The 20,167-nt window shown below is 43.8% G+C and overlaps 7 protein-coding genes across 7 annotated transcripts; 2 read left to right on the top strand and 5 right to left on the bottom strand.

Moving 5' to 3' along the window:
- Positions 1-3,807: 3,807 nt before the first annotated feature.
- On the bottom strand, positions 3,808-4,609 carry GL218_05230 (uncharacterized protein; the record flags this gene model as incomplete). The annotated part of the gene is made up of 3 exons (XM_033581878.1): positions 3,808-3,998; positions 4,061-4,355; positions 4,415-4,609. 3 exons carry the CDS (start codon positions 4,607-4,609, stop codon positions 3,808-3,810), a joined length of 681 nt encoding a protein of 226 aa, XP_033434417.1.
- Positions 4,610-5,621: 1,012 nt separating this feature from the next.
- Positions 5,622-6,020, top strand: GL218_05229 (uncharacterized protein; the record flags this gene model as incomplete). The annotated part of the gene is made up of 3 exons (XM_033581877.1): positions 5,622-5,629; positions 5,688-5,809; positions 5,881-6,020. The coding sequence occupies 3 exons, from the start codon at positions 5,622-5,624 to the stop codon at positions 6,018-6,020; spliced, it is 270 nt and encodes an 89-aa protein (XP_033434524.1).
- Positions 6,021-7,322: 1,302 nt separating this feature from the next.
- GL218_05228 (uncharacterized protein) lies at positions 7,323-8,006 on the bottom strand (the record flags this gene model as incomplete). Its single annotated transcript, XM_033581876.1, has 1 exon — positions 7,323-8,006. The coding sequence occupies one exon, from the start codon at positions 8,004-8,006 to the stop codon at positions 7,323-7,325; it is 684 nt and encodes a 227-aa protein (XP_033434525.1).
- Positions 8,007-8,789: 783 nt separating this feature from the next.
- On the bottom strand, positions 8,790-9,656 carry GL218_05227 (uncharacterized protein; the record flags this gene model as incomplete). Its single annotated transcript, XM_033581875.1, has 1 exon — positions 8,790-9,656. The coding sequence occupies one exon, from the start codon at positions 9,654-9,656 to the stop codon at positions 8,790-8,792; it is 867 nt and encodes a 288-aa protein (XP_033434320.1).
- Positions 9,657-10,592: 936 nt separating this feature from the next.
- Positions 10,593-12,214, bottom strand: GL218_05226 (Isotrichodermin C-15 hydroxylase; the record flags this gene model as incomplete). Its single annotated transcript, XM_033581874.1, has 3 exons — positions 10,593-10,943; positions 11,001-12,104; positions 12,173-12,214. 3 exons carry the CDS (start codon positions 12,212-12,214, stop codon positions 10,593-10,595), a joined length of 1,497 nt encoding a protein of 498 aa, XP_033434519.1.
- Positions 12,215-15,393: 3,179 nt separating this feature from the next.
- Positions 15,394-16,330, top strand: GL218_05225 (uncharacterized protein; the record flags this gene model as incomplete). The annotated part of the gene is made up of 3 exons (XM_033581873.1): positions 15,394-15,499; positions 15,553-15,823; positions 15,883-16,330. The coding sequence occupies 3 exons, from the start codon at positions 15,394-15,396 to the stop codon at positions 16,328-16,330; spliced, it is 825 nt and encodes a 274-aa protein (XP_033434520.1).
- Positions 16,331-18,412: 2,082 nt separating this feature from the next.
- GL218_05224 (Delta(12) fatty acid desaturase) lies at positions 18,413-19,785 on the bottom strand (the record flags this gene model as incomplete). Its single annotated transcript, XM_033581872.1, has 5 exons — positions 18,413-18,587; positions 18,649-18,817; positions 18,875-19,369; positions 19,444-19,672; positions 19,726-19,785. The coding sequence occupies 5 exons, from the start codon at positions 19,783-19,785 to the stop codon at positions 18,413-18,415; spliced, it is 1,128 nt and encodes a 375-aa protein (XP_033434521.1).
- Positions 19,786-20,167: the final 382 nt, after the last annotated feature.

Genomic DNA, 20,167 nt, shown 5'->3' with positions numbered 1-20,167 from the left:
GTAGATCCCTAGGTCCCCTGCATCCTTAGTCCTTCGTGATCAGCTCTAATTCTCTAAACGGACAAATGGGGAGATTATCATAGAGAATGTGATTATCTAAACTAAAGGAGGGTGGTAGAGATAAAAATAAGTAAGAAAAAAAAAACCCTTTCCAACAGACGCATAGAATATCAGAGGCTACCTATGAACTGCTCTCGTTGGTTATGCAGTGCAACACATATATTCTCATATAGATGATCCTGTCGCAATACTATTTCTTAAATAAGCTAATGGGGCCAACTGCCGCGGATATCCATGGTTCGATCGCAAATCTGCGCCGCCCGTCAGCATCGTTAGAGCCAGTGGTTGGCTGCTTGGCGTTTCCACTCCCCTATCCGTATTTATCCTAGAAAAATACGCACGGAGCGCGCGCGAATCAAGGCCACTTTCTTTCCCCAGGTCTTTTCAAACTCCATAGCTCACAACCTTAATATACACATCGTCGCGCGGGAAACCCTGGGGCTTCTCAGCCCTGCCAATGTCCGGCCCGCTGCTATTCTTCGACGGTTTACCTTGAGATATATCATCTCGCGTCCATAGGGCGGCCGGCATCTGGTTCTTGAAGATGCCGTCGGTTTTCCGTCGCGCCGCCGCGGATGCTGCGCCCTCGCCGCCGACTGGGATCGTCGTTACGGACTCAGACATGAACCCTATCCTACAGATGATCACTTGGTTACTGATCGCGTTGACCTCGCTTATGCTCTGTTTCCGCTTCTTGACCAAGTTTTTCCTGAAAACGAACCAACGGTTTGGATGGGAAGAGGCACTCATCGCCTTGGCATTTGTACGTTAGCTTACGTCTCAACGAGAGGATAGCATTCAGTCGTGTTAACATTGTGACAACTAGTTCGCTGGTCTCGGCGAATCCGTGACGCTCCTCGTTCCCGAGGGGAAAATATTTGGAAAAGCGCGGAGTCTCATTTCCGATGATGAATTTACAGCAGGTCTTAAAGTATGTATATATCGTGAAGCATATCGACTTAATATCGAAGCTAATTGTGCATATTCAGGTGCAATACGCCGGACAATTATTGTATATCCTTGCGCTCGGACTTGCGAAGCTCTCGGTCTGTATAGGATTATCTTCCTTGTCCCCGGAAACGGGGCACCGTCGCCTCACCTCCGTCTTCATTGTTACCGTCATCATCTGGTTGCTAGTAGCCTTCATCGGAACGGCTTTTCAGTGCGGGATCCATGGTCCATGGGAAAGCAACGACTCCAGCTGCATTGATAGGGTAAGAGATAAGTTGATATGTGCTGTAGAATCTATACTGAAGACTTATTGCTAATGAGCCATATAGATAGCATTTTTAGAATACGTGGACATCACGAACATTATAACGGATGCTTCACTCATAGCTCTTCCGGCAATCGTCATATACCCTCTCAAACTTTCGGCTAGGACACGAATCATAGCTCTTAGCTTCTTCTCCGTGAGAATATTGTTAGTCTCACTCATATCTATATGATCTTCGTTCGCATGTCCCTAACAAGTTGAAGTGCTATTGCAGCGACGGTTTGCCAACTCATCTATCTTCCCCGCCTTGCCGAACACGATTATACGCTCCGAGGATTTCCATACTACCTTTGTATGCAATTCGTCCAATTCGCAAGTATATCGGCCGCCTGCGCTGCCTACTTCTGGCCCTTCCTCCGATCGCTACGAAGCGGATTCATATCAGCCAACAACAGAGCTTTGACTTCCGATTTCGCGCTCGCCAAGCTGCGTGTGACTCCTCCTAGCGGCGCAAATACATCTGACCTAGGGTCAGGGGGCTCCTCTCAAAATAGGGATCGAAGTAACTACATCAAAATTACCACCGATAATACAGTAACTACAGCTGCGAGACCGAATGAGCAACCACGAGAAGAACATTTCGGAAGCGAGAGATATTTGAGGGATTGGTGATAGGAGAAAGGAAGCAATTGTATGGCATTAATTCTTAATCAACACGGAAAATTTTATGCTATGGATCGCCAGCACAGGTGGAACCATAAGGCGTCATCATAATCCGAGGCGTCACCTAGATCAAGCGGAAGGATCCGAATTAAAAGGTGCACGATCACCCCGCCCATGTCCTATCCGCCTAAGTCGTACCAGTCACATACAGGCAACAAATAGGCATATGAATTCCTCGAAAGCAAGGTTTCTTGTCTCGACCGACTGCCTAACACGCGTAATATTACGTTACCAAGTCGCCCAAGCGCTCTATACGCAGTATATATAGTACAGATTGCGGCGGCATTGTATCTAGTTAGGAATATCGGCCACTGAAACGCCTAAAAGCACGATAGCGTCCTTGGACATATTGTCTAAATTATGGACTTTTCGCTGGGATAGGTGGGCAAGCAATAGTCCCCAAGAATAGCCTGCTGCCGACACATGCTTGCGCACCATGATGATATCTAAACCGGACTTCTCATAGGTTGTTCAGTTTCTTAAACCAACTACGATACCTACCTTAATGTGGAAATACCGAGTATCAAGGTCGTACGAAAGGTCCAGGATCGTGTGTTGAAGCACGATAAAATATCCGGGAAATTATTCACCCTGAAGGCAGACAGGGTTCTGGGATACAGGGTGAATTGAGAGGTTCTCGTGAAAAATCAGGGGGAGCTCAGTGTGTACTGTAAATATAACTACGGTCATGAATTATGACTTGAGTATAACGATAGATACCTACCTAGATTAGGTACCTAAGGTACTAATGAAGGGACACCATTTGGATCAAATATTAACTGCCTAAAATACTTTTTTTAGTGATTAGATACCGATAATGCCAAATATAAATCAACTGGTGTACTGTTATTGCCTATTGATTCCTTAGTAGTAACTTAATCTCCTAAAGCCAATCGCTATATATGACCTAATAACTTTATCACCTCTCTTAGGCCAATACTACGAGATTCGGTTTTAGTTGTATATTTACAAGCGCTCTTCAAGTTAGTGATGAAAAATAGCATCAGCTATAAATTGCGAGCCCCAACAGAGAGGATCAAAACTATAGGAGATATAAAATTACCTTCTTAGTAAGTGTAAGCCTCCTCGGCGTAATTATCGCCTGGCTTGCATAGAATACCTAGTGCCACGCGACCCAGCCCAGTTGTAACACAGAGTATATATTTTCACACAATGTTACAACGCTTCCCATCGTGATTACGTACAATCCTAAAAGAAGTAACAAGGTGGAGAGACCCGGATATTTCCTCACTCCAGTATCGAATGATCCAGGTCACATATGACCGCGATTATACAACTCCAAGATTCACGTGTAATTTCTATTTCCATAGTTAATGACCCGCGGTCATTGCCGAACGTGTACATCTCCACCTTATAATATGCCAATAACTAGCTAGGTCCTCTTCCAAACTACGGCATAGCCTTGCGTGTGGAGTAGTCTAACTAGGACACGTTTTGTACGCGATCACATACCACACATATCGTATGGGTTTTGTACAACGATAGTAACACTCTCGGTTCCGACAGAAGGGTAGTCTGGGGTAGGTAGTCTGGATATGTAACGATTTCAATTTTCACGTCGTAGCTGTTTGGGAGCCCTTATAATCTTTGAGGCAAGGTTGAATAACTATGGAGTACTACATCTGAGGATATCTAAGAGAACGGTCAAGCTCCTGAACGGACTACTGAGATCTTTACTATTAATGGTTTGGGTAGTCGATTGGTATATTGACTTTAAATGACTCCAGTATGAACTCCGTAGAGATCAGAGCTGGATTGCTGCAAGTACATGGCGTAAATTTACCAATTTAATCCACATCTGGCGACTCCAGGTTAAAATCCTGAGTGGCTTCCACCTTCTCTTCACTCTTTTGCTCATACTGCTTTTCATCCAACACTGAAGGGTCTTCCTTGGATTTGGTATCCTCTGAGCCCCCAGCAGATGGTTCCTCCTTCTTAGAAGGTTTAACACGCATCTCTACGCGTAATAGTTCTATATCTAGTACTACAGCGTCACTTTTCACCTTCGATTTAAGATTATCCTCATCAATGTCAAAGTACAATGCCCAAAATCGCCCTCCTTGACGGCATGGAAACCTTCCCAGCCAGAAAATGTCAACCTGCGGTCCTGTCGAGAGCAATCGAAAGGCCCGGGCCAATTGGGCTGTGCCAATGGACGAGTACCGAACTTGATCTCATATGTATCGCGATCAATGTATATCCAATTCATGATTGGTGGCTCGTCGCAGATGGTTGTGACGAGACCAGAGTACTTGGAATCTGGGTATGGGAGGAAATATCCAGCAAACGGATGACCGAAGGCCTGGTCATGGTCGGTACCTGTATCAATGTATAGCTATCAGAGACTTGTTAGCTTGAGCATACTTTGCTGAAACGGGCTTGTAAACTGTTTACCTTGTCACCAGATAGAACTACACGTCTCCCTTCGAGTATAGGGCTGTATTGTGATGACTTAGGACACCGTACTATCAGATTATTCTTTCGGCTCCGATGCTCCTTTCTCTTAGAATCTGACTGAATTTGTCGGATGGCTTCGGAAGTGCCTACAACAGCAGAGAAAGCGACGAGAAACGTGAGGGGTTGCGACATAGTTGCTATTCTGATTGATCGTTTCACGGCGTTAAACCAAGTCTAACTGAGCGCGGGGTATATATGCTCTCGTTGAGTTCATATCTATATTCGTGGATAGCCGAGATGGTAGCCCCATCGGTAGGACTTGAGTATCTGTGCGAGGCGATACAGCAGATCTCCTAATGATCTTTGCCCGCCCACGGAAGTATTGATACCCAACCGCTATGCTACTCGGGAGTAACCTGGACCGGATTCATGTGCTCGGTGCGCTAACGATGCACCTTGAATTGAAAGGATAGGTAACGGCAACAAAACTAGTATTAGATATCTTTAAAGATTTCCGGACTTGCCTCCGTTTCCTCCGTGTCGTCACAGAAGGGCCTCGACAGTGAACTGTCATGCATTGCAGGTGCCGAAGTGTAACTTTCAAAGACCACTTTCTCCTGAATCGTATGATTAGTAGGCATACACGGTCTTCTCCATTGTTAGGGCAGGCCTATCCTCTTGTCGAAATTACGAATAGAGGATCTAGGATACGACGCCCAACACGTTAGGATCTCATGAGGCTTGGATGACTTTACGGAGGTGAGTTCGCACAGCACTCGTCATAGTTTAGAATCTAACCGATATACGATGATCTCGTAGCTCACCTTTCAGTCACTGGAGTCTACGGCTATACATGATTACACTTTGAAAAGTTTGAAGATGTGTATAAAAGCTTCTTCCAGTCTCTTGTGATGAATATTTTTTGTCTTGAAGAAACAGACAGTTTACAGCTCCTGGAAGAGAATTTTGAGTGCCTAGAGTATTTACCTGGCAGCAATTAGCTCATCCTAAACCTTAGTTTTAACCCCCTTTCGCTCTATTTCGGTCGTGAAGACTTTCTAAGTGAATCTCTAGACACCACGTTTAGAGATAATAAACATCCCTGTCAAAAGGGGATAGTGTAAGTATCTCCTAAATTACAGCCTTACTTCCTAGCGGCTAACAATTCCTAAGAATCAATCATTAAAACCTACAAAGAATCATCATGTCTTCGTCAGTGATCTCAACCCATTCAGGAAATATTTTTAGATTAACATTTGTTTTCCCATAGGACTGGAGGTCCTGTCACCACCAGTGGAAACTCATTTGCTGGAGCAGAACGAAATGCCGGTGGAGCTTTGAAGCATAGTCTCCCCATGCCAGGACTATCCGGCAGTGCTAACGGGCCAGTTGGTATGATATTCATCCTATAATTCTGGCTATAAGTAACACCGCCTATTATTGTGCTAATATCATCACACTAGGCAACCTGCTCAAGGGCCCCGTTGATGAGTCCGGTAAGCTTAAGGATGCCGCCCTCTTGGTCGGGATCAAGCTGGATCTAGAGGCTGAAGTACATGCTACGGCTAGGGTCCGTGGTGATATTGTGGTTGGGCTATATTGAAGCAGAGTTTGGTAACGAAATATGGCATGGCGACGTTAGAATGGGTTACCGAGTCGTCTGTCGGGGTATCAGATTCTATTGCCTTTCGGACTGTCAGCACATTTCGACAGCTTACTTATCTGTCATCAGCATACACTTTTGGGCCATTGGACCTAAAGGTTTCCTAGTCACGACTACTACGTCACTCGCTTTCACGTTCACTTGAAGTTTTTCAGTCAGTTCACTTATATGATAGTCCATGTCACTCCTTTAATATTATATGTCCGAGTTTCTTACCAGTGTCGATTCATAGTGACTAGATAATATATGCGTGAGTTTTAGCGATAGCGCGATAAATATCTCCAGGGTAACGGATTTACCGTAGTACATGATGATCCTCGACACATAGAGATATCAAGGTTAGTATGACTTAATACTCAGAGTAATTAGATGAAAAAGGGAAACCCAGTAACTCGATGTCTAGGTATTTACCAAGACCTCGAGGCAAGAAAGATGCTGTCCAAGGCTCACTTCAAGCTCTCAGGCATGTCGAAGAGCAAGAGCTTAATTTATAATGGGGAAAAATGCGCAAATCGACCCTTAACATAGACTAATCGAAATATAGCAGCTTGAGGTATGCTGGTCGGGCCAATATCAATGTCGATAATACAATGGTTTTCTATAACCTCAACAAGGAAATAGTGGGCCTCTTAACCCCTGAAATCGAATCGAAAATTATCCGTAAGAATTTTTGAAGTATGTCCTCAGACATCAATACTACTAAGAAACAGTACAACAAATTGCAATGTTCTATGTTAGTTATCTGATTGTACTATTAGACTTCGTCCCTAATCTTGGTGCCATTACTTACGTAGCAGCTTCACAGGCCGAGTGGCAAATCGTACCTAGTAGAACCGTCATATATTTGGCTTTCTTTGCTCCCAAGCAGAGTCCTTGGCTAGGCCTTTGCCGTGGGCCTTGGGCAGATTTACTAAATTCTGGATTACAATCACCTTATCGGCGAGATCTCATCGTGGAAGTGGCTTCATATTATCTGTGTAGTCTTGACGTTCGCCGTGTTTATTCTACTTGATACCAGCAGTCAGAATAATAAATGATAAAGATTTAAACAAGACAGATCGAGAGAACTTCAAGTTCATATATCCACTTCAGACAATGTAGTTTAGACAGTCTAGCTAAGGTAACTGGGAAGTTATGTTTTGAGTTTCCGCCGCCGTAGTCTGTATGGCAGGTCACAATAGACGTCGTAGAAGATGGCTTCTTCCTATACACCAGGTACATATTGCGGTGTACGTACACAAACTATTCGCCTATTGCGACCCACGACACCCCGCAAGAATATATCACCGTATTATCCCAGCCATGTACATTAACTTTAAATCCTTTTGTATCTATTTCTGTCGGATAGACGGACACTCTAAAGTTTGCATTTTTAGACACGTCGGCTGAGGACATCCCAGTTGTTACCTTTGGGACAGATTTGAACTCTTTTTCAAACCAGATTCGCCCTTTGGTATCGTTCGAAGGATGTTCCCAAGAGCGAACCTCGCTCGTGTTCCACAACCCGCATTCAACTCGAGGTCTCCGAGCGGATGCTAACTCGGAAAGCTCGTCAACTTTTTGGGATAAAGCTGCAAGTTTGGCCGTCAAATCGGCTATGATAGCATCAGACTGTTCGGTCTTCTTTTCCTTGGTTGGTTCTGTGCTGCTTGGCTCGGACCCTTCTGCTCCTGTGGCTCCAGAGTTCGATCCGTTGTTGCCGAAAACGTTGACCGTCACTTGAGGACGAAAGAGAATACGCTTCTTTTCGCCCTGGTTCTTGCCGTCTCTGCGAACCTCTCCTTGATATAGGTCTTCGTGGTCAACTGACACAAACTGGTCATCCGCACCCACGGTTACGTAGTCGTCGGGCCATGTTAATTGAATCTGCTGCGAAGCATTTGGCGGTGTCGCTTCCTGCTTTTTTCCAAAGGATAGGCCTACCATCTTGTCCATCTAAGATGTAGATAGTAGGTATTTGAAAGATCCTTGGCTATAATCCTTAATACACATTAGATTAGATGTGCCATAATTTCATATTCTCTTTACGTACCTAGTGTAGCTGTTAGTGTGATGTTTAGATACGAGTGTGGATTTCAGCTAATCTATGTGAGGTATGATGCGGGGAAAGTTGGGCTTAAAAATATACCTGGCAGCCTGGAAATGTGCAAGGGCCATATTAGGTATCTACGTAAGTACCTTAGGTACCTACCTATCTACATGTAAACAAAAAGGTACCTATCGAATAACTGATGAAATATTTATTTTGATAGGCTTTCTTGCACAGACCACTTTTAATAAAGACAAACACCGGGGGGGAGAGGGTAGTAAAGAAACTAGGTACTTAGTACCTAACTAAGAGAAGCATTTGTTGCCTCTTTTTATTGGCTCTTTTGTTTTTATCATTCTCTGATTGGGTAATTCGATATTCGCGATTGATAAAACTACTTTCTAACCTACAAATACAAACATTGAAATAAGACATAATAAGACAGACATATGTCGATAATATTCCAAGTTGATATAGTTATAAGAAAAGATAATTCAATAGTTAAATGACAACACCTCCATATGAATTAAATATACCTAAATAATAGTATACCTAGGTACTTCCACATGAACTCAGAATAGTCACGAACCTTATCTTCGCAATAATCGCAAAACTCCTTTGCTTTTCCAGAGCCCCCGTCTTCTTTCTGTTTCAGCGCGTCTAGTAAGTCCTGTCTGATGTCATTCTCCTTCGCAATTCTTCCAAAGGGCACGATATAGCATCCATTTGTCTTCAAGCTTATATCCTTTGACAACCCAGCGTAAAGCTCCGTATATGCTGTCATCTTTGGAGCATAGAGTAAAGGCCATGCGAAAAAAGAGGGACGGCGTATGTCGGAAGAGGTTTGAGTAAGCAGAGCCTGGATTCAAGGCTACACTGACGACTCCCGACGTACAACCAACTGTTCTCGCCATTTCTGATGCAAGAAGCCAATTTCCAAATTTAGAGATTATGTAATTTTGGAGTTGGTCTTTGGAAGGCGTTTGTAGTTCAGACATATTAAAACCTCCTGGGGGTGCGGAGAGCTCAACGATCTGACTAGAAGTCCAGATAACACGGACAGAACTGGGTGGCTCGGTAGAGGCAGTCTCTTCTATCAAGGGTAGAAGCAGTCGCGTAAACAAGAATGGCCCAAGACAGTTAGTCGCTAGTTGTAGTTCAATCCCTTGCTTCGAGACACTACCAACGGGTGGCCGCGAGACACCGGCGTTATTCCAGAGGACGTGAAGCTTTGATTCTTTTGCCTTAAAAGACTCCACAGAAGCCTTAATGCTACTCAGATCATCGAGCTCCAAGTGAAGGAACTCGAGAATACCCTGGGAGGCGGGCGCACCGACTCGTATGTCATCGATCGCCTGACGGGCTTTGTCCTCGGAGCGACCGGCGATGTACACGCGACCGTGGTTTTTATAGAGCATCTTCGCAAGCTCGAGTCCTATCCCCGAGTACCCGCCAGTGATGATAAATACTTTGCCATTTTGGGAACCCACGTTGTCTTCCTTGAAGGTCGGTTTAGGTGGGAAAACCTGAGACCATTGTGCGCCCATTATAAAGAATAGTTAACCGAAAACAGACTTGTACTTTTCAAGTTATAGGACGATAGAATTGTGTGTAAAGTATAAAGTGTTTCTACTCGCTTTAAGAAGGTTTGAATTCGATGTAAGGCAGGTAGGAAGGGATTAAATTCAAGCTCTAGCATCCGGTTCTTCCCTACCCGTACAAGGTATACCTTAAGTACCTAGGCTAGGTACCTATGTAGCTTGTCATTTTGGGGTTGTTAGGTAGAGCATGGGTGTGGATCCGTTGCTACGCACGGACCAGGCACTGGGCGAGGCATCGCCACCCACCAGATTAGTATAATTGTAAATATTGTAATCCTCGTAACTTTACATAGATTCATCCAGAATACCATACATACGACGAGGCCTAATAAGACACTATTACATTATAGTAATACGATGTCACGGGCCCTTGTATCGACCACAAAGACGCATATTGTTAGGTAGAGCATGGACACCCTGTTATGTACGACATGACTTAGATAGATAATTACCTCACAAACCATACAAACAATATACAGAGATATTACAGAAAGGGCTTGTTTTAGCGTAATTAAATGATTGAAGCTAGCAGGTAAGTACAATATAATGGTAGATGGTACCCAGGTAAATACCTAATATATCCAACGTCTTAGAATCTCGATCGTTCTAACCTATGTACTACCAGAAATACTACATGTACCTACTTAGCAGGTTCAAGATAAAGCCAATTATTCTTCTTTCAATGAATTCAATGAATCAATATTCGCATACCTTTCGTGCTAAGCTTCGGAAGCGGTATCATGAAGTCATGTACTGGCTTTACATCACTTTTATCCGTTTCAAAAAGCTCAAACTTTAGGCCACCAGGGCGGTAAAGGACCAACATACCCAAGATTCAAGAGGGGTTTCTCATGCCGAACGGCCACACAAAATACACCATTCCTAACTCACGCCACTCCTTAGCCTTATCTTCACTTGGATGGGTTTCTTCTCGATGAGTAAAAATACTCTAAGATTCTCCCAGTCCAGTCTTTCTTCCTCTATTGCCTCGAAATCAAACGTCCAGAGAAGTTTTGAAATGATTAGTCGTAACTCTGCCATCGCCAGATTCTGGCCGAGGCAACTACGTGGACCAAGACTGAATGGCTGCACAGCTTCACGACAGTCCTTTGAAAAGGGAGACGTGGGGTCAGAATGTACTTCGGGAAGCCAACGTTCGGGAATAAAGGCCGATGCGGAATGGAAGTAATTGGGGTCCCTATTGGTCGTATAGGCTTGGACTGACACTGCTGTCTACATGATTCAAATTAGCTGGAAACAAATGTTGGCTTGCTGGCATATGTTACCCACTCCACCTGGAAGCCATATACCACACACCTTACCCCCACCTTGAGGGACTCGTCTTGGCAGTATCCAAGGGACGGGAGGGCACAACCGAAAGCCCTCGTTAATTACAGCGTTAAGATACGGGAGACCACGTAAGGCTTCTAGGGTGATATCCCCGTGGCGATGAAAATTATGACGTATCTCGTCTACTAGTATACCAAGTTTATCTGGATAATTGACCAGATAGTTCATGATTCCTGTGAGAAGGGTGGCCGTAGTTTCGCTACCAGCAGTAGTCAGTATCATGAACGTAGAATTAATTTCGCCAATTGGAATAGCCTCTTCTTCACGTTTCTTAATGACATATGAAAGTATATCAGGTCGTTCCACTTCGAAATTGAGACGCCGATCGACCTTATCAGCAATACGTTGGTAATGATCAGTCTGCGTCTTCATTAAAGAAGGTGGAATGCACTTGAGTAGGATCGATTCTACTAAAGGATAGTAGCGTGCTGATGCTACCCATGTAGCAGCTTTAACGGTACTAAAAAGTAACGCGATCCAAGGGTGGTAGCGAGAGTGTTGTAGACAGTTAAAAGAGTCTCCAAAACCAAGGTCTCCGATTATATCAAATGTTGTGAAGTTCAACCAAGGAACAAGGTCAATTCGAGCCTCTTTAGTTTCCCGCGCGCGTTCGTGCAGGCGTTCAACAAGTAGGTTTACGTATTGATGTAAAATAGGTTCTTGATCTCGTAAAGCTCGTGGCGTAAACCCAGGCGCAAGAAGTCTTCGGATACGAGCGTGTTTTTCAGGGTTGATTGCACTCAAGATAGTGTCCGGGAGGCCTGGCTGAGTCTCCCACCAAATGTGGTCCTTCAAAAATGGTTTGTTGTCCGGCCGAGATTGAAATATATCTTGGTAGGCTTCTGCTTGAGCAAATGTAACTTCGTCTGGAGCGATGCGAACAACTGGGCCGTATTTTCGATGAAGATTTTCCACGTCGTGAATTAGAGTTCCCCGAAGGAGCGAATATATAAACGGTAATCGTGAGGCAGACCATAATGGTGGGCCTTTTATCTTGGACAGAGGATGGAAGAAGAGGTTGCAAATCGCTCGATAAATTGGATACTACAATTGTTAGCTTAATATTCAGAATTTATAAGAGGCTAATATACGAGTAAAACAACAAATCCAACCCCCAGCGTATACGAGATAGCAGTTTCTTCCGTGCCCAACATGGTGAAGTTTGTTGGCCTTAGCACGGAAGCAAGAATGCAATAGGAGAGCAGGCTCGAAAATTTTAGCAGACCGCGAGGGGATTATACAGGAGACAGGGCAAAAGGCGCTATACTTGTAAGGGAGGATACCTACCTCGGTACTTAACGTAAGAAAGATAGCGAATTATAACCTAAGTGCGTGTGGTGAACACTGTATAAAGTACTTCAGATCTAATATTTTAGGTACGCATGTATATGGGTACCCAAGGTACTGAATCGATCTAACTGTACAATCCGATATTCTATCCAATCCACTAAGGATCCAGGTGGCTGGTTACCTTAGGTAGTTTATTACTGGTTGTCACGAGGTGGAACCAAATAGCGTAGAAACAACTTTGTTGTTCGGTAAGGAACACTAACTAGGTACCTATGAGGTTCTATGTCTATACATACTAAACCTATTCTTTGTTCTAGATATTTCATCTAAAATCCTGACACTGGTTTTCTGGCAACGGCATACGTATTTTGATTCTGTTTACGTACAGTTGCATGTATGTAGGTAGTAGACAACTATTCCAACCCTATTGATATTCTTAGGTACCTAGGTATCTGGACGTCTTAGAAGCAATCAAATCTATATTAGTGCCTAAGTATTTTTAGAAGCCCCATATGACCCGTTCGTAAGATTTTTATCCAATTCGGTTTCATACCTACCTCCTAGCTCCTACCGATTCCCTATGGCTACCGGCTGGTTTGGGGCTATGCCTCCTCCCCCGGGGGTTGAAGCAAACCTCATCGACCCTCCAACTCAGATGAAGCAGAATATAGTCCTACATACAATATGCCTAACCCTAGCTTCATTCTCCGTAGTTATACGGGTGTATACCCGTATATATATTTCCAGTGGAAAATTAGGCGTCGAAGACTGTTAGTATCCATAATTTCTTTTACAAGCTCAGGTACTTTATTGTGTTAGCTACCTACCTAGGGAACTAATAGTCAAATCATAGATCTTTGTATTTTGTCGTGGGTAAGTTCAATTATAGATTCTATTAGGCAATGACCATTAAAGTACCTAATGTTTAACAGGCCTTGAGTGTAACATTCTCGGGGCTGATGTTCGCTGGTATGTCACTTTTGAGAGGTATTAAGCCTTATAATAAACTTCGAAGACGTTAATAGTGTATTTAGCATATTCAAAGGGGATTGGCCGTCATATATGGGACACACCAGCAGTATGGATCGTGGGTACTTTGAAGGTAAATGAATGTTTTACTTATGGAAATGGGAGTAAATGCTAATAAGTTAAAAACATGGGTAGATATACACAATTGCCACGTTTATATATTTGATCTTAGCGACGTGCATCAAGCTAACCTTCTTGTTTCTTTACCGCCGTATCTTCTCTCCAAAAACAAAGTCAAAATACTTTATTTACGGAGCTATTTCTTCGTCGTCTGTCTTAATAACAGCATTGCTATTCACTACCATTTTCGAGTGCTCGCCAGTAGCGCGGTCGTGGAATTCGGCTTTAGACGGCCATTGCATCAACCCTAAAATTCTCCCTTATCTTTCTGGTGTGTCGAGTTTCCTCACCGATATTTATATCCTTATCCTGCCTATACCTCTTTTATGGCATCTGAATATGGGACGAAAGCGAAAATTCAGACTTATAGCAATCTTCGGGACAGGCTTATTGTAAGACAGCCTTCAAGTGAGCTCTGCAAATCTGGATGGGATATGAACTAATTATTTCTCATAGTGCTTGTGTTGCAAGTATTATCCGATTAGCAATGACACCAGTCCTCTCAAGTAGTCTCGACGCCACCTGGAATATTTCTAATATAACAGTTTGGGGGTAAGTCTTTCCTAAGAAAGAGTTTGATTCTAGCTCTAATGCTTAGGTACCTATATTTATTTAGGACACTCGAGGTCAATATTGGCATAATATGTGTGTGCAGTAGCCCTACCTGCTTTCTTTGACCGACATTTACCAGAATGGGTCAAGTTGTCTATGTATCGTCTTCGGTCCTACACTCGCGGCTTTCTTAAGGGAACCAAGGGCTCAAACAGTGCATCAGGTGAAGTTTAAAATCAGTGGCAGAGCTATACGCATCTAGGAGAATCGGGATCTATGAAATTGGTGATACAGGGAACTGAGACATACGTTTTGAAAGATACCACCCCGTCCAAAATATCCAATCAGATTATATTAGACGCGATCTAAAAGTTGAGTTATATGATATGTTAGAGGAATTAGAGGTAAACTAGGTGTAATCTAAGGCAAAGAGCACCTGATTATCCATATGAATACTTCAGTTTTGGCTAGGCTAATATCAACATAGTTATTCTCTTATAAGTAACATGTTAACTGGTCAAAATTCAATTCCGATCATGCGTGGTGCACCAGTGTTTACCTAGGTGTAGGAAACCTTTGAGATAAGAACGTTGTGGTACTTTATGAAGTATGGTCTGATATTTAACTCGTGAAACATGAATCAAGCATAGGATATACGTCAACTAAAACGGCTTTCATGCTTAGGTACCTAGCTTTCTATGAAATGGCTCAGTCTGATTTCTATATGTGCAATCAAATACTTATCCTAGCACCGATCTACATATGAGGTAGGTATTAGGGTCTTTGCTTTGCTTTGCTATGAATATCTTCCCGGCATGATCCCTAGCAGCAAGAAATGCCTCTTAATTACTTGCATTATGGGGTCTCGTAGTTGAAAACTATTAGAAATAAAGCACGCATATGAAGTAGACTGACACTGACATCATATTGGCCTGATGTAGGTAGCTCAGCTATGAAAAGCGACCGGGGATGACCCCACGAATAAGCGACGCTTCAATTCTAATAAGACACTTTTATCCGCGGGGTCAGCCCAGATCGAATGCGCCCGACACGATGGTTCGATGGTCCCACACGATGTCAGCCCATCATTGACCATCATCGCTTCATTCCTAGTGTTACAGAAAGAAAAGAATTGGTATTTCTTTTTCTATAGTTATTGATTCGGGTATTTTATAAAATTCGGATTCAGTTTCTTCCATTTTTATTTAAATCACTGTGAATTGCTACTCTCTCTTACAGCTCAGCTTCTTGACTAAGTAGAACTTTTGCTTCTCCTTAAACACCACTAAGTTTAAAGTTATTCAAGCACCAAATTCAGCTTCAAGGATTAACATTCTCCACAATGGGACCCTCAGCACGTCCTCGGCAGCATATCGATCGGAAAGATCTATATACAAATCTCGAAGCGCGAATACAGTATCTCCACTCATTTATTGATTTCAGTTCAAGTACGAGGCTCAGTCTTTGGTCTTCATGAATTCTTATATTGACAGAGTCTTAGATGATATCGAAGCCTTGGTGACAGGCTCAAGATACATAAAACAGCTTATCCCTGCCATCGTCAATATCGTCTACCAGAAACTTCTGCAGTATGACATTACGACGCGAGCCTTAGAAACCCGGAGTACGAGCTATGAAGGTCCGGTAGATGACAATCTAGACGAAAATAGCCCGCAAATATTACATCGCAAAATGTTCTTGAGGGCGTACCTATCGAAGTTATGTTCTGACCCTAGCACAATGGAATTTTGGGAGTATCTGGACAAAGTGGGGTGAGTGATATACATCTACGACTGATCAAATATCAAGATCTCCTAACGATGAATTTTAGTATGATGCATACTGGCCGTGGACGTGAACACCCCTTGCACGTCGAATATGTCCATATTGGGGCATGTCTCGCCTTCATCCAAGACACTTTCACAGAGGCGCTTCTTTCGCACCCGCGCCTACGGACGGATAAGAAGATTGCTCTAGTAAAGGCCATCGGCAAGGTCATCTGGGTCCAGAACGACCTTTTCGCGAAGTGGTATGTGCGCGATGGTGACGAGTTCGCAGATGAGATAGAGAAGCAGAGAGTCGAGCCGGAAGGGTTCTTACACGGGAAGAAGATATTAGAGGATATAGAGGAAGGCATTCCATCGTCTCCTTCATGTCCCTTCACAGGATTTTCTGCCGCAGCAAAGGCTGACGCATGCAATGGATGTGGGGAGAATGGCGACAAAGAGAATGGGTGCTCATCAACATTACCCATACGAACGCACGTTGAAACGAATTGAGGTTATACATTGCGATCAGCATCATGAATTCATTTTCTGACTTCAGGTTCAAGTGGGCTGCAATTAAAGGGCAAGGAACTATATCATCGGCATATAGTGGCGTCAAGGATAGTGGGCTTGATGGAATCACTCGGGCATCATTGTGGCAGCATCATAGCAGCGTAAATTTACGTGCTTTCATTATAGGCGCTTAGGTTAAATATAAGCCCTTCAATTTCACAGTGCCTTGGATTTCATGATATATTGTGTCGACTTGCGGGTGATACCAGACGTAGGAAGTGCCCGGATTCTAAATATTGATGGAATCAAGAGCGATATACTCCCCTACCGTACCTCGTTAGTTGCCTCGCGTGAACATTCTCTCAAATGTCACCCTCTTTTCTAAACAATCGTATAGCAATACATACCTCATTTGTTACAACTTGCTTGACAGCCCTCGTGAGATAACCCCAACGCTCCTTAGGGGGAGACGGGAGACCAAGTCTCCTTTAGTCTTCTTCTCGATGTCAAGACTCGATGTCGGACTCGAATTCCTCAACTCATTCTCCTTTTTAACATGGCCAGCGCCCCGTTTTCAGCGTATTACACTCCAAGACCACTGTACCTACGTCCAAGTCTCGAGTGTAGCCCGTGCGAGCAAGATCGAAACCTTATTGTAAGGGACAAAAGGGGTTCCCGCCTCCAGTCACCATAATTCTTGTGTTCGCCAATAAGTTGATAAGACTGAACAAGCCTTCGAAACGTAAACTAATAAAGTCGACGCCAGTTTCGCGGAATGCGCCAAACACGGTCGGTAATATGCTGCGGCTTGTAGTAAGGATAAGAGGTAGCTTATCTTTTCCTTGCATCTTGGGGAAAATTTATGAGAATATTTTTTACGGCAGTTTACGGAGTTCTAATATAAGATGAATACCTTGAAAAATAAGCTTTAAGGTGATCTCCCGGGATTTGCTCTGTGTTAAGTCTCCTTAAAAACTACCGACCAACCCCTTTCACCGTTCTTCGATATAATATTATCCAATTCTGAGAAAACACTCAGTAACGTTGGTTCTATATCGGTGATGCCGCCTAGTTAATTCCCCATTCAGCTTATGTCTTGATATCTGCAGTAGTCAAAACCTAAATGTAGCTAATCTAAGCTTCTTTAGCTGATCCTAACACCGCGACACGTCCGTGAACGTCTAATAGGTTGTCGCGGCTGTTTCTTAACTGTCTATCTACCACTAGTAGACTATATGCAACTAGTTCTAGTTTAGGTAGTCGTAGCATCATCATAGCAATGTGTAATGGCCATAATATTGCGGCGGGTGGCTCTAGGATGGCGGGCACTAGCACGGCGTTTACATTTCGTCGGCGAACTATGGACCTAATCTCGCTTTCCCGGCTAATGGACTAAACCCAATTTCCTTAGTTACAAGATCCAGTTACGGGCTATCGGGTTTGTGGCAGCATAAAGAGACGAGTTCGTTAGTAAAACGAGGCGGGTTCTACCTAACTAAGGCTCCATTGGAGAGCGTGCCGTGACGGCAACGGAAACTACCAAGAGGATACCGTCAGAGTACAGAGGTTAAAACTATGTATTTAGATGAGCGTAGTCAAAGCTTAGACCAAACCTTACTGTCTACAAGCTAGATGTAGGCTAGATGTAGGGTAGGTATAATATATAGGGCATTTTAGTACCTTCTGATTTATGTGGTAGGCGTTAAGATATCTCTTTAATATACTACATATAGGCTCTATACCAACTGGTTATCTGTCACATCGTAAGTGACATAAGTGATATGACATACCAAGCGGGATCTCTGACAAATACATAACAATATCCAACACTTAGTTGTACAGATTTAGTTAAATAGTCCAGGTGGCAATTCTTAGGATAAGTACACAATCCCTTAAGACATATTACGTACCTATTTAGCTTTCCAATCAATAAAATAAAAGATCGATAACACAATACATCTTGAAAAGTCTATTCATGTCTATATCTATGTTGTCATGTCTATGTTTCTTTAATGTATTCTAAACTCTAAAAGGAGTTTCTTGCGATTGGTGCTGAACCTTCTAACTCTTCAAGTAGAAAATCTATTTGGCCCACTTCATAACTCCAGGGTTGCTCGGGTCGTTTTCTACGTATTGGCAAGTACGAGAAGTCTCCCATAATGAACCCATAAATGAATGCTCGTCGCTATGGTAGAGATCACCGAGAAGCGGCTTAATCGCTCTGGTGGCTTCTTCAGCGTAATAGAAAGGGATTCGCCTAATAAATATTAGTTAACTCCGTATCTAATAAGTATATCGTGATAATAGTTTTCACTTACGAGAACAAGTGGTGCACAACGTGGGTATCGATAATACCATGGAATATGTGGCGGCCAATGAAGCCGAAATCACGATCGACAGTAGCAAGAGCTCCAGCTACGAAAGTCCATCGTTCGCCATCATAATGAGGGACGTCCTTGTGCGTGTGGTGAAGGTAGGTAATAGCAACTGGGTATGATGTTAGCTGAGTGCTCGAACCGTTTAATCTTGCAATTCGAAACCTACCTAGCCAATGGTTCACCCAGAGATACGGAACTCCGTATAAGAGGAAAACGGTTTGCCAGCCAAGAGCCAACGAGCTGTAGTAGAGGCCTGCGGCTACAAGTGCAAGGCCCAAATCCGAAATGAGAACATAGATAGCTTCCTGGGGTCGGAATACTCCGCTGAAAGGATCCAAGTGGCTACGCCTCCACCATTTGGCCTCTAAGTTCTGCATGCTATCTTCTCCTGCCGTGGCGTTGAGGAGCATATAAACCTGCCACCCTCCTAGCTGCTGGCCAAGTAGGCGAATCAGATTCACCAGAGGCGCATCCTCTAGAACTTCAGAGTTGACGAAAGAGCTCAGGGAATCTCCTAGCGATTGGATAAACCAGGAGGGCTTCGTCTGCGGAACGAAAGCCATATCCTTCTGCATGTGGCCGGTGAAGCGATGGTGCCGAGCGTGCGAGAACTTCCACGAGAAGTAAGGCACACCCAAAGCGCAGTGCAGAACCCAGCCAACTGTGTCATTAAGATGTCGATGGACCGAGAAAGCGCCGTGCCCGCACTCATGCGCTAAGATCCGAGGCCGACACCGACAAGACCTTGGAGAAATCCGTAGACAACCCACAGAGAAGTGCGGTAGACTGGATTAGATACAGAAGGGATGTACGTCAAGGCCCCGTAGGTAAGCACGGCGGCCATGACGAGATCCCGCGCAACATAGGATAACGATCTCCATGTTGAAGGCTGGAAACAATGAGGAGGAATAGCCTTTCGGATAGTGTTGATATCTGGCAATGCCGGCTGCTCTGCCTCAGTTTTCTGTCTTGAAATATTAGCATCGAGTCTTCAATTCGTTATGTATCTTCACATACCAGTTGCACTACACGAGACCTCGCGACAGGCGCCTCAATCTGAGTAGTAACTGTCGACATAATGGATCTGCTTTAAGCTGATAGCAGTATAAAACCAGCTTAAGCGAGTTTTTCAGTAGTTTCCAGCTGAAGGACTCCTCGAATGACCTCGAATGACCTGCAATTCAACTGTCTCTAGAGAATATAGGTAGAAGGAAAGAAGAACTTCAGGGTCTCGTATCCGCGTTTTGAATGTTTGCGAAAATTTTCGCCGGGGCAAGCTTATTGTTAGTGCCATTACCCTTTAACCCCATATCTAGCCTAGGGTTAAGAAAAAGGGGGTTACTTACCCTCTGAATAATACTCCACTAAACCTTTTACAACCTTTTACAAGCTACACGTGGGGGTCTGGAGCGCGAATCTTCGTTGAGATGAGCCTCAACACAGTTCTAGGTCCGCTTCA

The sequence above is a fragment of the Daldinia childiae genome (assembly GCF_008694065.1).
Source record: "Daldinia childiae strain JS-1345 chromosome Unknown Scaffold5, whole genome shotgun sequence".
In the NCBI taxonomy this organism is placed as follows: domain Eukaryota; kingdom Fungi; phylum Ascomycota; class Sordariomycetes; order Xylariales; family Hypoxylaceae; genus Daldinia; species Daldinia childiae.
The sequence above is the reverse complement of the archived record's forward strand: the minus strand, read 5'-3'. Positions and strand labels throughout refer to the sequence as shown.